The 20,683-nt window shown below is 33.9% G+C and overlaps 2 protein-coding genes across 2 annotated transcripts in view; one reads left to right on the plus strand and one right to left on the minus strand.

Annotated features, from left to right (window-relative positions):
* Positions 1-1,054: 1,054 nt before the first annotated feature.
* Positions 1,055-18,004, plus strand: Ctbs (chitobiase). The gene is made up of 7 exons (XM_047542226.1): positions 1,055-1,292; positions 4,555-4,693; positions 5,391-5,599; positions 7,642-7,813; positions 9,446-9,543; positions 9,830-9,991; positions 13,522-18,004. Exons 1-7 carry the CDS (start codon positions 1,125-1,127, stop codon positions 13,711-13,713), a joined length of 1,140 nt encoding a protein of 379 aa, XP_047398182.1. The 5' UTR covers positions 1,055-1,124; the 3' UTR covers positions 13,714-18,004.
* The window catches only part of Spata1 (spermatogenesis associated 1), a 43,189-nt gene continuing 37,763 nt past the window's right edge, over positions 15,258-20,683 (minus strand). Inside the window, 4 exon segments of the mRNA XM_047542253.1 lie at positions 15,258-15,415; positions 15,417-15,478; positions 17,758-17,856; positions 19,392-19,570. Of these exon segments, the coding sequence (XP_047398209.1) occupies positions 15,391-15,415; positions 15,417-15,478; positions 17,758-17,856; positions 19,392-19,570 (365 nt within the window). The 3' untranslated portion in view covers positions 15,258-15,390.

A 20,683-nucleotide genomic window follows, 5' to 3' on the forward strand; every position in this document is an offset into this window, starting at 1 on the left:
TGATCATCATGTGAGTCATGCTCTTCAGCCATGATGTTCTGCCTCACCTTGAGCCCTGAGGATTGAAGGCGACCTTCTATGGACTAAGATCTCTAAAATTGTGAGCCCTCAAATAAACTTTTCCTCCTCTACAATTGTTCTGGTTGGGTCATTTAGTCCCCGGCAGGGAAATAGCTGACTAAAACAGCATCTCTCTTTTCATATTCTGTCTGTCTTCTTTGTTGCCTTAACTTTTAGGTCAGATTCTACTCAGCTCTGCACATAGATTTGTACAACATTTGAGAAATGTTTTGTCCAAAACCATGAAATAGGGTTAACTTGACCTAGACTTGCCTTGTCTCCCTGTTTCCAAAGTTGAAGACACCTACCAGCCACCAAGACCAGAAGCACCAGGCCATGAAAGGAGTGAAAAGAGGTGGCACCGAGTTCCTGAAAGATCTCCATTTATTCCCAGAAAAGATAAAAATATTCCTGTACTTTATTAGCCTATCCTCATTATTCCCATCCTATATTCATAAACTCCTCAAGCCCTTGGAGCTGAGAAGCCCATCTGTAAGCAACTGTCCCTTTTCTCCATTTGTAGCCACTGAATCTGGGTTCAGTAACGTAACTGCTTCGAGAGCGCCCTCATCTATTCCTTTGCTTTCTCATACTAATGGTTTCCAGCTTCCCGCATTTGGTCGCTGTCGTCTCCACTTCCTGGTGGGTCTGGGTTTTTCCTGGAGTTTGAAGAAGAGAGGAAGTTTTGTATTTCAGCCTCCACCTTAACTCAGCACGGTTACCCAACGACGGAAATCTTTATGGTCACTGCATCTATATCGCCCCGTCGTCCCTTCAAAGACACACTACTTCTTCATTTTGGGGTCTTCCTCTGTCCTTAGGATCCACAAGGAGCACCAACCACCCGCGACGTAGATCGAAGAGTGTGAGGCGTGTTGGAATGAGCCGCACAGCCGGTATTTATTCGGGTCAGTCACCCTGGCGCTGGGCGTGCAGGGCCCGGACTCGGGCAGACTGCGGGGCTGTCCCGGGTGCAGCGCCATCGCCCCCGCACTGTGCTGCGCCGGGCGCCGCCCCAGCTCCGGCCCCGCCCCGCGCCCCGCAGACCGCGCTCCCCAGCGGGCATGTCCCGGCCGCAGCTCCCGCGCCTCCTCGCCGGAGCGCCCCGCGGCGACCCGGGGCTCGCTCTGGTGCTCTTGGTGGTGCTGGCGCCGCTGCTCGCAGCCGGGGCCCACTGCCCGTGCCAGGAGCCCGCGCTCTGCCGCCCGATCCGACACCGCCCGGACTTCGAGGTCAGAGTCGCTCCGCTGCGCTTCCGGGTCTGGCCCTCCAGGCCGCGAGGGAAGTTAGGGTAGAACCGAGCCCTACCGAGCGGTGGTGGTGGTGCTGACACCTCCTTTGACCACTCGCCTAAGGCTGTCCTGTTTACGGATTGCCTTCGATTTATGGAAGAGGAAACTCGGGTGCAGACAGGTTGAGGAACTGCTTCCAAGTCTCACAGGCTAGGAGGCTGCCTGGATGGACAAGGGTTGAGACCCATAGCCAGCCGACGCCTCTCATCACCCTGCTCTGCTTCCTCCGGGAACACCCCGGGTGTATAAAGCAAGGAGGGTAGGGTAATAGGGTGATCCATTTCTTGGTTTCCAAGAGAATGAGGATTTAGTATGAAGAATTTTAGCACTCCAGTAGTACACTAGAAGACAGAATGTTTTGCTTACTTTTACTCTTTATACCTACTAGCCCTTTATATCACCCTCATAACACACCTCCGAGTTTATTTTATACCTCCTCCATCCCAACCTAAGTTTATTTTTTTGGTGCTGGGGATTGAACCCAGGGGCCTTTAACCACTGTGTCACGTCCCCAACCCTTTTTAATATTTTATTTAAAGACAAAGTCTCACTGAGTTGTTTAGGGCCTCGCTGAGGTGCTGAAGCTGGCTTTGAACTGGAGATCCTCCTGCCTCAGCCTCCAGAGCTGTTAGGATTGCAGGCGTGCGCCCCGCTCAACCTAAGTTTATAAGGCTTCTGGCAAACACTCTTTGGGGAAGCAATATGAAAATCATCCGGAGTTTCATGACTGACAAGTATTGGACAATCTAGGAGGTCAGAAGGTTTAGTCCAAATAATCTTTCTTTTGTAGAAATAGGAACAAATCCTAGTTCTTAATTTAGTTGATTAATTTTGAGGCAGGGGCATTTAAATGCCAATTTTAAAAAGTACATATACATATTTTAGGAGAAGAAACAGAATTGGTAAAAATGTTTTGGAGAATCTGCCTAGTGTGGAAACTTAACATCTTTCTGAAATAAATAAATTTAGACGAATTAAATAGCAAAAACAATTCATGATTCTTGGCAGCACTCAAACCATAAGAAGCTCAAAGAGGTCCAAAAAAGGCTGGCTATTGTAGCAGAACATGGAAGCAAAGTAATTACTTGATTGGCTTTGGGTAGGTATTTGCCCTGTGTGGGTATGATCCAGGTAGAAAGTCCCTGCTGAGAGGTTAGTTGGTTACTGTTTAAGTTTTCCTTTTACTGTTTACATTTGGGTTGCACTTTACTTAAGTAGGAATCCGAGGCACTGGAACTGTTTCCGCTGAATGACTAACCAATTAAGTGGTTTTTGTTTAAGTCTGGCTTATTGTAGCTCACAATACTTTATAAAAATTAATTTTATAAAGAAGCAAAATTATGCATTATTTGTTCATAGTAAATGGATCTGTTATTGGACTTTTTTTGTATTCCTCAGATGGGAAGTCTAGATTATATGTCTTCCCCCCACATGCCCAGATATACAATTATGTATAATTGGGGGGTGTTATGTGCTGGGAATTGAATCTAAGGCCTGTGCATGCTAAGTGTTCACTCTTAGCCTAAATCAGTCAATTGGTTAATTCAGTTATTATTTTTTCAAGGATTTCTATCATATCACAGGTTCTCAATAGTTTTTTTTTAAAAAACAAATTCAGCCTTAATTATCAGAATTAAAATTGGGATAAGGTTTGATAGAATTATGAGTCCAAAGATAATGGGCCATTCAGTTTCACATTCTGTAATTTTTATTATTTCATTCTGTGGTTGCTTAGCAGAAAAATGAGATGTACAAAGATAATTCAGTTAAAAAAGAAGAGGTGGGGATTGAGAAAATTAAGAAATGTCTAACCTTATAGTTGATGCTCCCCTGGGCCTCTCCCACATCCATTCTCACAGTAGCTTCCATTTTTCTCTCTTTAAAGCAAATCTTATGCCCCATGCCCACTTAAAACTAATGGATCCCATTTATTCCAGGTTACAATTCAAAATCTTGTGGTCTAAAAACATGATCTTGCCAAGACCTATACCGCAATTTTATGTGATTCCACATAAATTGAAGATTTCTGTGTTCTAGATGATTATCTCATTCCAGAATCTCAAATCCTCCTGATGTTTTTGTTCCTCATCTGAGAATGCTTTTTTTGTCCATTGAAAACCTCCTCCTTTGTCATTCCACAGATTTCAGTTCTCCCCATCTGGGAATTTTCCTGCCTTACCCAGGCTAGTGGAACCCCTTTATAAGGTCTTATGACCACTTGCATTTCTTTACAGCGTGCAATACTATTGTAGTTAAATCTCAACGGACCTGATCTGTCTTGTTAACCACTATGCCCCTAGTGCCTAGCAAAATACCACCCTCTCATTGTATTGGAATTCAATAAATACTTGCTGAATCAATTAGTACCTTGGGATAAAAGAAACATGATCAGTGAGACTTCAGAGTTTCTAGAATTACCTGAGGGGAAAATACTGGAGAAACACAGCATCAGCTGTCTTAGAATTGAACTATAATAGTATTCTAAGAAGTCAGCCTCATCAAAAAATATAGTAACTAATGCAGTAACTATGGCTTCAGCAGCAGCAGCCAGAAACCTGAGTATTATCAAACTCCTTTCCCTTGCCTTGCTCATTCCCTTAGTTGCGAAGTCCTGTTAATTTGCCTCCTTTAAATCTCCCAGAATTACCTCATTTATCTCCAGTGCTCCACATCATCTCTTGCATAGATTCATGCGAGAGCTTTTCTATTATACCTCTGGTTTTGGCCTCTCTTTAATCCATTTCCCACTTTAGCTCAAGAGATTTTTCTAAAGTGAATAATTCCTCATTTTAAAGACTTTTATTCTTTTCCTTTCACTCAGGATAAAGTAGTAACTTTTCCACACGGCTTACAAGGCTCTTTGTGACTGAACCCCTACCTACCACACTCTGGTTCTTTTCTGTGCTCTCTTTCTAAAATCTAGGCACCACCACTCATACTAAATACTTACCCAACCATTGTGCTCTTTCTACCTCCAGACCTTGTCACATGCACTGTTTCTTCCTGGCCTGTCCTTCTCCACTTTCCAGACCTGGCTAATTACTCTGCCACCAGTTACATCAGGACCCTTATATCTCATTCACTCTTGGACTCTCAGTGCCCATCACAGTGCTTGATATATTGTGGTATTTAATATTATTTGGGGTGGTCATCATGATATTCTTGATTTAAATGATGGTACTCATCCCTGTTTTTCTGGCAGGTATTTGTATTTGATGTTGGAAAGAAAACTTGGAAATCTTATGATTGGTCACAGATTACAACTGTGGCAGTTTTTGGAAAATATGACTCAGAACTTATGTGCTATGCTCATTCAAAAGGAGCAAGAGTAGTTCTAAAAGGTATGTTTTTACCAGATATCTATGTTTAGCCAGTTGGTAAATTATCTATCATTTGCTATAGTCCTAGCAAAAAAAAAAAAAAAATCCTTTTTTCAGTCTGGTACATACCTGTAATCCCAGCTGCTTGGGAGGGTGAAACAGGAGGCTCACAAGTTCAAGGCCAGCTTCAGCAATTTAGTAAGACCCTACCGTAAAAATTAAAAAGGGGTAGGCATGTAGCTCCATGATAAAGTATCCCTGGGTTTAATCCCTAGTATTTAAAAAAATTCCTTTTTTCTGTTCATCTATTTATTCAAACCTTAAAATTAATCTTATATACTACTAAATCCATTTTACAAATACAGATGTTTTTAAAGAATTAAATATACCACTTTATGATTTTGAGCAAAGTGTGACTGCCAAATTAGTGTGTTGACTTTAAGTTAGTCATAGTCCACGATTTCTGCTTCTAATTTGGGAATGATTTTACTCATTTTATTCATAATAGTTATTTTGGAGATTAGCAATAAAACAATAGCTTTATGTTATTTTGGTATATGATTTCTCCATTTAGAAAACTTAGATTTGGGCCTTAGTATTCCAAAATAATGAGATGTTTTAAAGAAATTTTGATCTCTTTGGAAATGGGTTTGTGAAATAAATAGCACTTAACTGAGAAAGCTTATATATGTACAAAAGATGTCTATTTCTTCCATAGGAGATGTATCCCTAAAGGATATCATTGATCCTACTTTCAGAACATCCTGGATAGCTCAAAAACTGGATTTGGCCAAATCACAATATATGGATGGAATTAATATAGATATAGAGCAAGAAGTTACTTGTTTCTCACCTGAATATGATGCATTAACAGCATTAGTCAAAGAAACCACAGACTCTTTCCATCGTGAGATTGAGGGATCACAGGTAAACATTCATTTATTTTTTGGACGCTCCATATCTTCCTTATCAAAATGAAAGTATGACTAATGTACTATTTATAGTAATGGAATGGGGAAGAATTTTGGCACCTATTTCCTAAAAAAAATTCTGGAAGTTTTCATGTTATTATTTAAGTAATTTTACAGTACTAAGTGATCTCTTCAAACCAAACACTGGGATTACTTCACCTGCTTGGCTTGCATTGGGGTTATGGATATTGGATAGGCAATGGGGGCAGCAAGAATCAGGGAAGGTCTACCTGGCTTTAACCAGTGCAGAATAGAAACAGGTGGTGCTTAGTCCTGGGAAAATGTCTCCTTTGTTCCATAGTCTGAATTATTTGCAAAGTAGTCAAGGCACAAAAAGGCTCAAAGGAATTCCTCCATCAGAGCTGTGACAATAGGCAGTATACTCCCCCATTGCCATAATGAGCATGATTAGAGCGAAAGCATAAGCATCTTGCCAGGCAGTGTGTAGGTAACAAAAGATAATGTGGCTCCAGATCACCGCTTCTTAATCCTGGTCACATATCAACATAACCAGGGGTCTTAAAAAAGAATAAACACTTGGATGTGCATACACATATATACTGGAGGCTCACTCCCAGAACTTATTATTCAGAAGATTTGGGTGAGCCCAGAATCCAAATTTTAAATAAGTTTCATATGTGATTATAATTAAGAACTATTAGGTTAGACAATGAGTTTTTCCTTGGTATCCATGGAAGATTGTTTCTAGGACACCCTATTGATACCAAAATCTGCAGATGTTCAAGTCCCATACATAAAATGATATAGTATTTGCATATAACTTATGCACAAACTTCTGTGTACTTTAAATCATCTCTACATTATTTATAATACCTAATACAATGTAAATGCTAAATAGTTTCATTTTTATTTTTACAGACTGCATTTTGATTCATTGTACACAAATGGGGTACAACTTTTTGTTTCTATGGTTGTACACGATATAGATTCACACCATTTGTGTAATCATACATGTACATAGGGTAATGATGTCTGTCTTATTCCACCACCTTTCATACATAGTTTTTATACCATATTGTTTAGGGAATGAAGACAAGAAAATCTGTACATGTATGTGTTCAGTATGTAATTTAAAAAGTATTTTGGTCTTTGCATATATGATTGGTCTGCCTCCTTTAATGTGAATAGTTGAAGACTTATAGAGAGAGCTTTGAGAAAGTCCTGAAATGAGTTACTTAGATAAATTGGCCAAAATATTAAAAATTTACCTAAAGTATTTCAATTTTTTGAAGTTAATCAGTAAGTGTTTACTAAATGTCCAATTAGGAAAAAAAATAATTTTTAATGATAATTTTGAACATCTGTAAACATTAACATAAGACTAACTAATATTTGATTAAGGTAATAAACATATTTTAAAGAGACATCCTGTTGAATGCTGGCTTACCATTCAAAATGAAAGATATCATTGGTTTTATCTGAATATTTCCATACAATAAGACCATTTAAATTATTTGTTCAACATTTTGAGTTTATTAATCTATACCTGTGTGACAAATCATCCACTAAGCTCTAAATGTAAAAATGGGTCAGATCTGCCATATAAGGTAATTGACTTACGGGCTCAAACTCACAACCCAGTTAGGCTGTGCTAACAACTTTAACAGTACTTTAAAAACTCTCGTATAAAAATTATTTTTAGTGTTACTTTACTCTCTAGTTGTTCAGTAGTCCCCCCATACCGTACTGCCATTAAACCTGCTTCTGAAGATATTTGGATTTAAATCCCTTCATCTATATAGTGCCCAGTTCTGGTGATTGTATGTCCAAATACATGTCTAGACCAATCCAATGTAGTTAAAAAGAATATATTTTGTAGAACTCTTCTTTTATGAGTGTTGAATCCTATATTCATATATGATAAAAGCAGTTATTTTTTCTTGGTTAGCATGAGACAGGAAAATAATTTTAAAAAACCATCTGATGTAATATGAATGTTTGATCATGTTACATAAAATGACATGTGTTTTTCCACAGGTAACCTTTGATGTAGCTTGGTCTCCAAAAAACATAGACAGAAGGTGCTATAATTATACTGGAATTGCAGATGCTTGTGACTTTCTGTTCGTGATGTCTTATGATGAACAAAGTCAAATCTGGTCAGAATGTATTGCAGCAGCCAATGCTCCCTATAATCAGACAGTAACCGGTAAGAATCTACAAGATGATCATTTATTAGTAACATTAATTCCAGAACCTTGAGCATTAAGGTATCTTTTAGAATTTCCAAGTTATTTATGTACCCTTTCCCATCTTTAAAGCTTGCTTGAAACATATAAAGATCACTTAATTCAGAGATTTAGTGTTTACAAAAAGTTTCAAAGTTTTGGAGTTTTCACTTAAGTCTTCTAAGAATTTTCCTAACATTGTGGGATAGATATATTATCATTAACCCTCCATTTTAGATGAGATGAACGGATTTAAGTTCTCATGGTCTCACAACTATTAAGAATTCTACAGTTGTGATTCAGAAGTCCAACATGCTTATCATGAAATCACATGAAGTAAATTATCTAGAATCTGACAGGATATTTTTGTTAGAATAATTAATGTTAAGTAATTTAATATCAGAGATAGTTATAATATGGTACCTACCAATCATAATTAATAGGATAGATTTGTCTTATTTAAAATTAGTACTCATAATATATAAAAAAAATTCCTATAAGAATTAAGAGTACTTCTGACCTATTGTTCACATGATATTGTCTTTGCATTATCCTCTACAAAGTTTGGTTTATATTCCATCAATCAGTAGAATAAAAGATAGCTTGCTATTTTTTGTACTCAATTGAAATTTCTGGGATAGTTGGTATTGAGATTTAGTTGCTAATTTATAAACAATTTTTTTTCTTTTCATACAGAGGTCAAAGTCTTAGAACCTAGCCTGGTTTTAACATATCCTAATTGACTAGAATAGTCTGATCATAGCATATACTATTTAAATTTGAAAAATAACCATTTCTTTCTAATAAAATTACAAAGTAATTAATTTAGGATTCTCAAACTGTTTCATGGAAGAGATATTACTTTATATTACTATAATGCTTTTTTTTTCAAAAGTTTGGGAAATGAAGCATATCCCACCCTTCTTTGGGATATTAATAGGGCAGAATAAATATTAAAGACTCTGAAAAGCAACAAATTTATGTAACTCAACATTCTAGGGAGTCTGGAAGTATCTTTTTGTAGCACTTGGCAAGAAAATGATTGACAGTACTAGAATTTGTTCATTTTTCTTTTTGATTCTTAAAAGTACAGATTATCTACTGTAGAATAAGAGAAAAGATATTTTTTTACCCCAGCTATCACTAGGATACTTACAGGATATTTGTAAAACATGGAATGCTTGTGCTTTTTATAAGAAATTCTGAGTGCATCACTGCCAGAAAGCTTATGATTTATAGAACTTCTAAGAAACTTTGGAATCTAGAATATCAAATTTATCATATCTTTGCAGTGAACAGATAAAATTAGCATACTTTCCTGTAGTTATCATTCTTTCTGCAATTAGATTTTGTGAAGTTTGTTTCAGTAAGATTGTTTGTTTCAAAACAATCTTAATTGTTTTGGATGCTTTCTTTGATTCAAAAAGAAGTGGGTTTATAGCAAAATATGGATTTATAATTCTTAAGGGATTACCTTTGTAATATTAGGGAAACACTTAGTATTTTGCCTAAATGTTTTTTTGAAGTTAGATTCTGGGTGGTTACATAGTTTCTATGAACATATTAACAGATATATGAGAAAAAAAATGTTTTTTCTCTCCCTACTTGACAAGGGTATAGAGACTATATCGAGATGGGCATTAACCCTAAGAAACTTGTGATGGGTATTCCTTGGTATGGTTATGATTATACCTGCCTGAATCTTTCTGAGGTAAGAACAGGTCATTTGTTATGTAGTTTTTTCCAATTATATATTTAAAGCCTCTTTTGTTTCATTAAGAATTTATAAACTTTATTTAGATTTCTTACATATATTAAAACTAAAAATTTATTTTAAATTATTTAATCTCATGGAAGCTTCTGAATGTCATACATTTCCATCTCATAATGAAATTTAAATTTTATTCTGTATAGTCAGGTTACCTATTTGTTGCATATATTTTATTTCTAATAGCTTTGTTTGATAATCTATAACATTAATATTTTTTCATTTCTAGGATCATGTTTGTACAATTGCAAAAGTCCCTTTCCGGGGTGCTCCTTGTAGTGATGCTGCAGGACATCAGGTGCCCTACAGAACAATCATGAAGCAAATAAATAGTTCTATTTCTGGAAGCCAGTGGAATAAAGATCAGCTGGCTCCATATTATAACTACAAAGTAAGACTTTTCACAAGTTATAAACATTTATTCTTTTAATTTTCATAACTATACATTTTTATAATTAGATATTTGGTATAAGAATTTCCATCAGTTTTAGGGTACAACATACAGACTTCTGTTTATAAGAGTAAACTTGTTCTGTAATTAGAAACTTTAGTTTTCTGGCAAAGCAGTACTCTGGCCACTTCAATTTAGATGATGCTATAAAAACATGCATATCATAAATAGGACTTCCTTAACAGTTGACAATTATGTTACAAAATTTGCTTTCAAAAAGGGCTTTGGGCCAAAGTAGGTTACTAACTCTGAAAGCCTACATTTCAAAGTAACCTAAAGATTCTGATGAGAATCTTAGGGGAAAATGAGGCTGAGAAAAGGAGCTGCATCATCAGCTACTTGACAATGGAAAAAAATGTATCATTTCAAATTTATTTCATAACTAAAACAAATTGTAAGTAAAAATTAGAAAATATCACAAAAGAAAACCTGAAGAAATATTGTAATTGATTATTAGGTAGTATTTAATAAGCAGGAATTGATATACTAAAGAAGCAAAGTTGTAATTTTCATAATTTACCTTTAGCAAAACTTTCCACACCTTGAAAACCTAAGTACAAATAATCTTTGAATTTTATTTGGATTGTATTGCTTTAAAAGGAATCCTGAAATAATACAAGTTAATTCTAGGAAGCTTTATATTCTTAATTATCTGATGCTCATATACAAACACACTACTATATATAATAAATATACATGCATATGCCTGTAATACCAATTACAAAAAAAAGCTTTCTAAACTTTATAATCAAGAATGTAGATTATTAGTTAAACTGATGGCACTCTTAGAAACATTCTAGAAAAGTGTTTCATGGATAGTTTTTTTAAGGCTATGGTAAAAATTACATATAATTTAATATTATATAATATGAAATGATAGTGTACACTATGATGTACTGTTTTAATAATCCTTAATTTTTCCTTAATGAAAAGATCAGGAACAAATTATTTTTTTAAAAAATTAAATTTTTAATTAGCAAGAAAAATTTCATAAATACATATATTTGCTGTACATGTTTTGTTATATACATATACTACAGAACAGCTAAATCAAGTTACTTAACATAGGCATTACTTAACATACTTACCTTTATTTATGGTGAGATCATGTAAACTCTCACAATTTTTAGGTACACAATACATTGCTATTAACTTGTCACAATAGCGTATAGTAGATCTCTTAAATTTACTCCTCCTTTGACCAATATCTCACATTCTCCCCACCCACTGCCTCTAGTAACTACCATTTTAGTTTATATGAAGGAACATATTTTTGTTTATAGCTTACTATGTGTATTTTACTTAACTGTCTACAAATCAGTTCATTTTTAAGTATTTTTATTTATGTATTAATTGTACATATTAATGGGATTCAGGGTGATATTTTAACACTTGCATACTGCATGCACTGAATTTCCCCTTTCCTTATTATTTCTTTATGTTTGGATCCTTTGAACTCTTCCCTTTTAGATCTCCACACATTATATAATAGGTTACTGTGATCTATAGTCATCTCTTTGTGCTGCAGAACACCATAATTTATTCCTTTTCTCTGTGTTTTGGTATCCAGTATCCAACCAGAACATATTTTTGATGTTATAGAATTCAGAAAACTTTTTGATGACCCTCGAAGGTCATTTAATGGTATTTAAGAAAACAATATAGTTATAATTGTTTTGTTCTTTTTTTATTATAGAATTCTGTAGTAAGCAAAGTCAAGTTTCTGTTGTTTGAAAAGAATTCATTCTGCTTTCTTCTGCTGTTTCATCCCTAGCAGCTTCATTTTGGACTCAATATGCTATATTCCTAAAGCATACAGGAAGATCTATATGCTTTAATCAGTCCTAAATCAATTGATTCACCCTTCAGTCCTTCACTATTGTGAGACATTTGAAATTTCTCAGCAATATCAAAACTCAACGTACTAAGTAGGATGGAGGCAAATTTAAAAGTACATGTGTTTGGGTTTACCCCTGAATCTTCAAAGATTTTTCATATTTAGATGCAGGTTCTGCAAGCTGCCCTTTGATGGTGAATCACAACTGTTACTACCCCATGCATGGCTTTGTTTAGAACTTAAAATTGTTAAAGGATGGGATACAAGATATAGGATGCAATATACTTGTATGTAATGAATCTACTATACTTATTAATTTACCAAGTTACTAGTGACCTTCAAATTAATCATCTAAGGAGAATATTCTAACTCCAGAAGTACTACCATAAATAAAAATTGGCTGGCATTTATTCACAATTGCAGTTTCCCAGAGGTATATAAAAATTAGTAAGTTACTTTTAGTCACATGTTTATTTTTACCTTGTATCTTTTTTCTCCTTCCTTTACTCTTTTGCCTAGATATGCTCCTTTCCTTTTTCCTCTATCTCTTACCTAGTAGCTCAAGTACTTCCTGAAAGAACAGTACAGAGCAGAAAGTGAGAGTGTAAAATCAGGCTGGGTCTGGTGGCTCATGCCTGTAATCCCAGTGGCTTGGGAGGCTGCAGCAGGAGGATCACAGAGCCAGCCTCAACAACTTAGCGAGACCCTGTCTCTAAATAAAATATAAAAAGGGCTCAATGGTCAAGTGCCCCTGGGTTCAATCCCCAGTAAAAAAAAAAAAAAAAAAAAAAAAAAAAAAGAGAGAGAGAGAAAGTGTAAGATTGGAACCTAATTGATGATTCTTAATTGGGCCTGTGTTAAGTCAGCCAAGTCACCCCTAATAGCCTCTTAGAATTCATTCTGTAAGACCAGGAAAAGGAGGTACTTTCCTCCTCCATTGCCATTACCTTTTGATTTGGCTGATTCATCATAAACAAAACCATATGGTGAACTCCTAGCCAGGCACACTTCCAGAAACTGTGGGAAACACAAAAAAGTATGTAAGCTGATTTTAAAGGACCAAAGTAGAAGTTCTAACTTCAGCTGCATATCATAATTACCTAATGGAACATTAAAACACAAAACAAACAAATATACATCCTAGCACCATTGCTGGAGGATTTTGATTCAATAGATTTCATGTGGTATGGGGCCCAGGAATATGTTGGGGGGTGGTTGTTGGTTTTTGGCCTGCTGGGGATTGAACCCAGGGCCTTGCACATGCTAGGCAAGTGCTTCACCACTGGCCCATACCCACAGCCCAGGGTCTCTTTTTAAAACCCCTACAATGATTCAGATATATATCATGGTTGATAATCATTTAATCAGATCAAGGAAAGAATCTTAGAATATGAGAAGGACCTTAAATAGTTTACATGAGGAGGCTCATTTTTATAATCTTTGTTGTTGTTAAAAATGCCATAAGCACTGATCTCTAGGAAGTATCACATATAGAACCATGGAATAATAGAGCAGGAAAGTATTGTGCTGTGAAGTTTTCATTGTTTGCTTTTTGAATAATTTTACTTAAGAAAACTCTTTCCCTTTTACTGCATTGAATACCTTAAATTTCCACTTTAATTTATTTGTGTAGGATCCTGCTGGCTATTTTCATCAAGTGTGGTATGATAACCCTCAGAGCATTTCTCTCAAGGCGGCATATGTACAAAACTATGGCTTACTGGGCATTGGCATGTGGAATGCAAACTGTCTTGACTACTCAAAAGATGCTGTAGCCAAACAGCAAACTGAAGAAATGTGGAAAGTCTTAAAGCCAAAGACATAACAGAGGTGAACATCTTGTTAAACTCTGAAGACTTAGAAAAATTATCAGTATAAATAGATCTAGTTTCCTGAAGAGATAAAAAATACATACATTTTTGTCATGTTGCTATATATTTAGACACTAGAATACTGAAAAAGCAGATAAATGGTTTGATGGAATTTGAAAAAAAAGATAAAAATCTTAAATATTCAGGAACTAAAGGCATGAAAGAAGTCAACTTACATGTTAAATCTTCCTCTTTAGTATGTTTCAGCACTATAATTAGGAAAAATTGCTTTCAAAATTTTATTATGCCTAATTTTACCCCAATATTAAAAAACACAAATAATTGCTAGTTTAAAAATATGTATAACTTGAAGTGGAAATTGTTTGCTTAGAATAGAGTTTTTAAAACATAGTCTTTGAGAAGCAGTTTGTTTTATACTTTTTTCCAATAAATTTTAAATCTGGAATTTAGTGTCTTCTCTTTAGTTTTATCAAAATGATGAAAATAAATTTTCTGCTTCCTGACTTGATATAGTACATACTCATGTTCTCTGAGGTATTTGAAATAATGTCACTTAAACTTCCTGATAGTAAGGGGAAAAAAGGAATACAAAGAATTAAATGTACTCACAAAATACAAGAATAGAAGATAACAAGAATAGAAGAATTAGTAAATTAGAGCTACATAATATTTTCCAATCCAATTATTTTTATAAGACTTATGTGTGGAATGTTTTTACAATAAGAATAATGGTGTTAAATTTGATTCTGTTTACTGTCACTTATACTTCCAATTATTCATGGTTAAAATTTTCTTTTTCTGCATCTTATTTTACTTTTAATTAACTAATGATGTTGAGTATTTTCTCAACTAGTTCCTTTTTCTAGAAGATTAATTTTATGCAGAGGACTTTTCCAAATATAAAGTTTGTTCTCTTTCATAAGGTAATTAAGAACATTGTGCTGCATTTGTTCCTGTAAATAGAGAGATTAAAATTTTGTATCCTTGAACTCTAGCTTTATATTAATCCTGTCTTTCCTGCACCTCATCCCCTCCAAAGTAGAATAAATGATGATTCAACCATCTGTTACAATAATACATTTCTTATCTACACAGTTGTTTGACAGAATAAAACTAACCATTTCCCTATTTTACTGAATTACTTCATGTTTCTAAAAGAATCTCTACATTTCAAAATTATTTTTAATTTATATTTAAAATAAGTTAATAAAAATTCTTAGATATTAATTTCTATCACAGCTTTGATATACTTGCTATTAATCAAAATTTAATAAGCAAATTTAATCTTTTCATGCAAACACAATATTTATTAAAATATATTTTTCTTTGATATTAGATTTTAGTTATATTAGCTTTTAAATTTTATCACTAACAACAAAAAGTCATTTTAAATTTATAAAATATAGCACTGTAAAATAATAGGTATTAGACTGGAAATCTTCAAAAGTAAACATCAACTATTTAGTTTTATGCTACATCAAGTATTTCCTGAAACACTTTGTAATATCCACATGAAAAGTAAAGAGAGATAAAGCTTATGATTTTTTAAAAATTTATTTTTAAACTGCTACATGGATCTTATGATTTATATAATGCACTGCTAGGAGAACAAGGCTTAATCTGTTCAAATAAATATTGAAAGTTTTCACAAATAAGTTAAATTTACATACCTAATTGAGATTGAAAAGATGTATTGGTTTTCTTCTGTGCCATTTCAGCTTTCAGTGTGCGTAAGTCTGAAACTGCTTGTTTTCTCATCTATAAAAATAATTACCTTTCAAAATGAACTTCATTGTACTCTTCTAGGAATAGGTCAGAATTGTCATTTTTGTAACTGTTTTAACTGCCTTCTCTCATTTGCCTTCCATGCCTTCATTCCCTCTGGATTACTACAGTAAATTCATAGGTCATAAATCCTGTTTAATAACTATGCTTATATAACTAGATCTGCTATGAGATAATTTCCTTTCTTAGTATGTAGAGATGATACAACTGAATTGTCCTAAATAAGGTGAGAAGGAATTTTATTTTTTCTTAAGCCTTAAAAATCTGTTGCTATCAATGGGTAAAGAAAATAGTAGAAAAACAAACAACTCTGAAATGCAAAAAAAAAAAAAAACCCTTAATACCTAGTCCTTAGGAACTAAATAGATGTTGAAGAAATATAACAGTTTTTACTCTGTACTAAGCACTCTTCTAAGTGTATTAACCCTTTGATTTTTTTCAAACTTTTCTTGAGGCAGACTCTATTATTTATCCCATTTTATAACAAAAGAAACCTGAGACCCCAAGAGGCTAAGTACCTTGCTCAAAGTGTAAAACTAAGAAGTGTCACAGCCACCTGGAACCAGAGCCCTTGCTATTCCAGGTACTGTCTGTGGACAAACAGCATTAGCATCACTTACAAGCTTATTAGGGATGAAGAATCTCAGGATTCCCCCAGTCCTACAGAAGCTGCATTTAAAACAAGCTTTCCAGGTGATAGCACATTAAACTTCAAGAAACACTACTTATGCTGTACTATCTTGAAAAATATGGCTGCAACAGACTTAGGCTAGATTTCTCTCCCTCAGTTCTGAATGTTATAGGTAGGAGTGCTTTGGGTAGTTCATTCAGAAATCAATTTAACTACATACTGCAGTTATTTGTTATGTGCCAATCTGGCACTATGGTTAAATACAGGAAATGTTTTCCTAGTCTGTAAGCTGGAAACTTTGTTCTCTTTTTTCTTCTTGATCATCTTTATTAATTTTATTCTATTTAGGTTCAAACCATAAGTGATATTTATAAGGTTAAAATGTACAAAGAAGGTAGGATCTACTAAGCATGCTTTCCAAAAGAAAAGAGCATTGGGGAGTCACAACTGAAGGCTCTGGGGGCATTTTAATTACTCCTTTCTACTCACCCAACTAGCCTTCAGTGTACAAGTTTCCATCTTGGCTTTCTTTATTACATGTTGAGTACACACAGTTTTCCATCACTGAACTAACTGTTTTTGAGTCTATGTTGCATATGAATGTTTACCTCATAGTTTGTTAAAAATTATCCTTTGCTCTTTTCTTCTTAACTTTTAAACTTCTTAGTGCTGAACCAGGGTTTACCCTCGAGAATGTTGCTAAGTGAAAAGAACCTAGAACTACACTGTCCAATATAGTAGATAGGTGCCATATGTAGCTATACAAATCAACTAAAGTTTAATGAAGTTTAAAATTCAGTTCCTCATACAAGCTACATTTAAAGGCTCAATATCCATAGGTAGCTAGTGGGATGGTGAGATATGGAACATCTTTATCACCACAGCTAAATCTAGAAGGGGATCATTATTCTGTTTCATAAAGCTAAAAGGGTGAATGGAGGACATTCCTCTAATTATCATTCTTATTTTCCTGTTCTGTGTATTATAACTTGTGTGAAGATGTAAAATTATCTTCTGTTTTATGTTCAACTAAAAAACTTTTAAAGACATCTATATTCTGAGATTATTCCTATCTATCATGTGATAATTACACAGGTTTTATCAAGTAAGTAAAATATGCCCAGAACCCTCTATTAAGCATCTACTATACACAATGTCCTATGGAGGAAACAAAGTTTACTAATTGGCAGTCTCTGCCCTGAAATAACTTAGTTTTACTAAGATTCATAGTAAAAACAAAAACAAAAAATATATATGCAAATAACCAGAGAGAATGAGATAATTCCCCAAGTAGAGGGGAAGAAATTAAATGGGATTTCAGAGAAGTCAGAGGTTTGTCAGACATTTATGAATGACTCTAATATAGGAAAACTACCTTAATATATATTTTTGAGAATATACTGACTAGAGTGAAGTTCTACTAAATTTTCCTTTGGCCTCGCTATAACCTGCATCTTTTCACAGAATATACTTTTTCATTCATGCTGTTTATTGTTAAAGTAACAATTTTAAGAAAGTCAATCCTGACTATCCTTTTACTATTGAGAAGAAAGTTAAAACACCAAAATATTTTAATTTTATTTCAAGATGAATGTTATAATCTGATTAAGATATAAATTACCTTAACTTCTATAATGAGTTTCATTTTATCAGTATCCAGTTTTCTCTTAAGTTGGTCAATTGCATGCTGTACCTCAGTGATCTGGATTATAAGGTTATTCTGTGTGAGATATAGAAAGATGAATTTATTTAGCATAACATCTGTATATTTTAGTGCAATGCATGTTATACTGCCTTGAAAACAAACTGAACTGATAAATAACAAAAAAATCATAAAAGTATTCCATAAAATAAACTTAATGTTTTAATATAAATTATTGTTACTTTCTGTTTATTTCTTGCACTTTAGGGACTACTTTCTCTTCTATCATTGTTCATTTATTATTTAAAAAATAATTTATATGTTACCATTAAATTAGCACCATAGAAACCAATAACTATTACCAAGAAAAGAATCTGCTAGGTTTAAGATACCAGGGTGAATTTAGAAATTGACATGCTTTTATTAGCTGAATCAGATTGGAATTTTTTTTGTGTGTGTGGTGCTGGGGATTGAACCCAGGGCCTTATGCTTGGGAGGCAAGCACTCTACCAACAAAGCTATATCCCCAGCCCCTGGAATATTTTAAAATAATAATGGAATACTATATTTTATATAAGAAACATTTTAATACAAAAATATTAGTTATAATAAGACTTTTTGGTCACTTTGTTCAAAAAAGTTTATGAGGTATAGTGGTCTTCACTAATGAAGTTATTTAAGAATTTAAACATATTGAACTTGATAAAATTGTAAGATAAATTATCAGCTATGCTTAAAAAATAGTCTACTAATATGGACAAATAATTATTTGAGCCTATTTGGATTTTATATTATACTTATCAAAAATAGTAAACTTTTGATATTTCATCATCTCTGAAGTTAAATTCTTACTCTTAATCATAATTAACATTTTAAAATCATTTGGATAAATGTGATCAATCTAACAAAAATCAAATTATTAAATGACCTGGAATTTTTGTCATTTAATTATATGGTGGAATTATTCCATAATAAATTTCATGTGTCTGATCTAAGTAAGATTCAAGACTATCTCAAAAAATTGAATTGATCAAAATTTCATTAGAATATCAGTATCTTTAAACTCCCTTGGTATTGTAACTCACCACTTCCCACAAAAAGCACTGTAGTAAATGCTATTTGCTCCCTACCCTACCTACTTCATTAGGTATTTATCTCTTTGACATGAAATTAAGAAATAATAGTCTAAGTCAGTGCATAGTACTCATTGGCAATTATTATGGATCCACAGTTAGGCCTATTTGTTCCCCACCAGACTAAAGAGACAGATTTATACATTCTGTGATTCAGAGATAGGTTTCTCTCCTGTTTTAAAGATAGATAACTCTACTTGCCATTGACAACTCTTTTGCTACTATTAGAAAAAGCGGTCTAATGATGAAGCCAACATTAAAAGTAATAGGGAGGAAATATCTGAGGCGTGCAGATGCTTTGAAAACACTTTTAATCTGCTGACTATATCTCCTCAGCAGCCCTCCTCCCATTACATGAGGTCATGAATTTTGTTACTAAGAAAGTCAACTCAAAGTTGTGTTACCTGTAACCCAAAGCATCCTAAATACAATAATACAATTATAAATGTAATTATAGAAGTGGGACACATTTAGTAGTACCTTAGAGTCTGTGATATTTGCCAGATTCTTTGGTCTCATCTTGATCTCCCTGGCTTCAAGTTGCATGAGCAGTTTTTTATAATATAGTTCCAAATCATCTCGAAGTTTTGTTAAAACCTCCTCCAATGATGCTGTGACTTTCTTTGTTTCCAAATATTTTTTCTTCCAACCATCAAAAGCTGCAACAAAGAAATAAACACAAAGTTTGAGTATGGTTCAAGGATTAAACTTTTCATTGTGGAAAGGACCCTAGCCTTAATGTCAATTTAAATCATTTTCCTCCTTTTCTTCTCCATTTCTTATATGCTTAGTACGTTAGAGTTAAGAGAAAAATATTTGTTGGATAATAGAAGAAAGCACCTATTATTACAATAAAATAATGATACATTGGGAAACTACAACCAAGTTCTCCTTTGAACATATAATTGTTTCTTAAAAAGGGCGGGGGTTGTAGCTCAGTGGTAGTGCATTTGCCTAGCATGTGTGAAATACTGGGTTTCATCCTCAGCACCACATAAAAATAAATTTAAAAAATAAAGGCATTGTGTCCATATACTAGTAAAAAAATTTTTAAATACAATCTATACCAAAATATAAATTTATTTCAATTACTTGCTTCCATAATCTTATTTGAAATCATTATTTATATAATTAAAACTTTGAAGTGAAAGATATTTTAAAAGATTTCTTTCCTTATTTTTCTCAGTCCCCACAATGACTTATGTTTTGTGTAAGCAGCTGATTTGGATTTTTTATTTATTTAAATTATTACAAATATTTGTTCAAAATTCTATAGGGGCAGGGACAAAATCAGAAACTAAACACTACCAGCCTAGAAAATCACCTTGATAGCAATACAAACTTAAATACAAACTTAAGAAGATAACAACTAGTATATCAAAATATTCATGTCTTTCTTTTATATTAGCATAGAAATGAAAAAGCCAAATTAAAAGTTCTACATTATAAGGCAATTTAATGACAGTTACATAGCTGTATGAAACTTTGGCTCAATATTTTATCTATTTTTCCCATGCCCTGTTATCCAATCCATCAGCAAGTTCTACTGGTATTAATGCCAAAATGTTTCCAACATCTGGGATATTCCACATTCTTCAATGCTACATCTCTACTCAATACTCTGTCCTCTTTTGTCAAGAAAGTTGCATTGTCTTCCTAACTGGTGTCTCTCTGCTTCTATTTTTGCCCCTCTAAAGGCTATGTCGTTTGGCAGTCATTCTGATCTTTTTTTGTTTTCTTTTTTGCAGTGCTGGGTCTTGAACCCATGGCCT

Source organism: Sciurus carolinensis, chromosome 1, assembly GCF_902686445.1.
Source record: "Sciurus carolinensis chromosome 1, mSciCar1.2, whole genome shotgun sequence".
Taxonomy (NCBI): Eukaryota; Metazoa; Chordata; class Mammalia; order Rodentia; family Sciuridae; genus Sciurus; species Sciurus carolinensis.

What these genes read in the sequence shown, in the direction of transcription:
- Ctbs (XM_047542226.1), top strand. Translation starts at nt 1,125, where the DNA reads ATGTCCCGGCCGCAGCTCCCGCGCCTCCTCGCCGGAGCGCCCCGCGGC. An exon ending in GACACCGCCCGGACTTCGAG is followed by an intron (nt 1,293 to 4,554) that starts GTCAGAGTCGCT and finishes TTTTTCTGGCAG; the next exon opens with GTATTTGTATTTGATGTTGG. An exon ending in GTGAGATTGAGGGATCACAG is followed by an intron (nt 5,600 to 7,641) that starts GTAAACATTCAT and finishes GTTTTTCCACAG; the next exon opens with GTAACCTTTGATGTAGCTTG.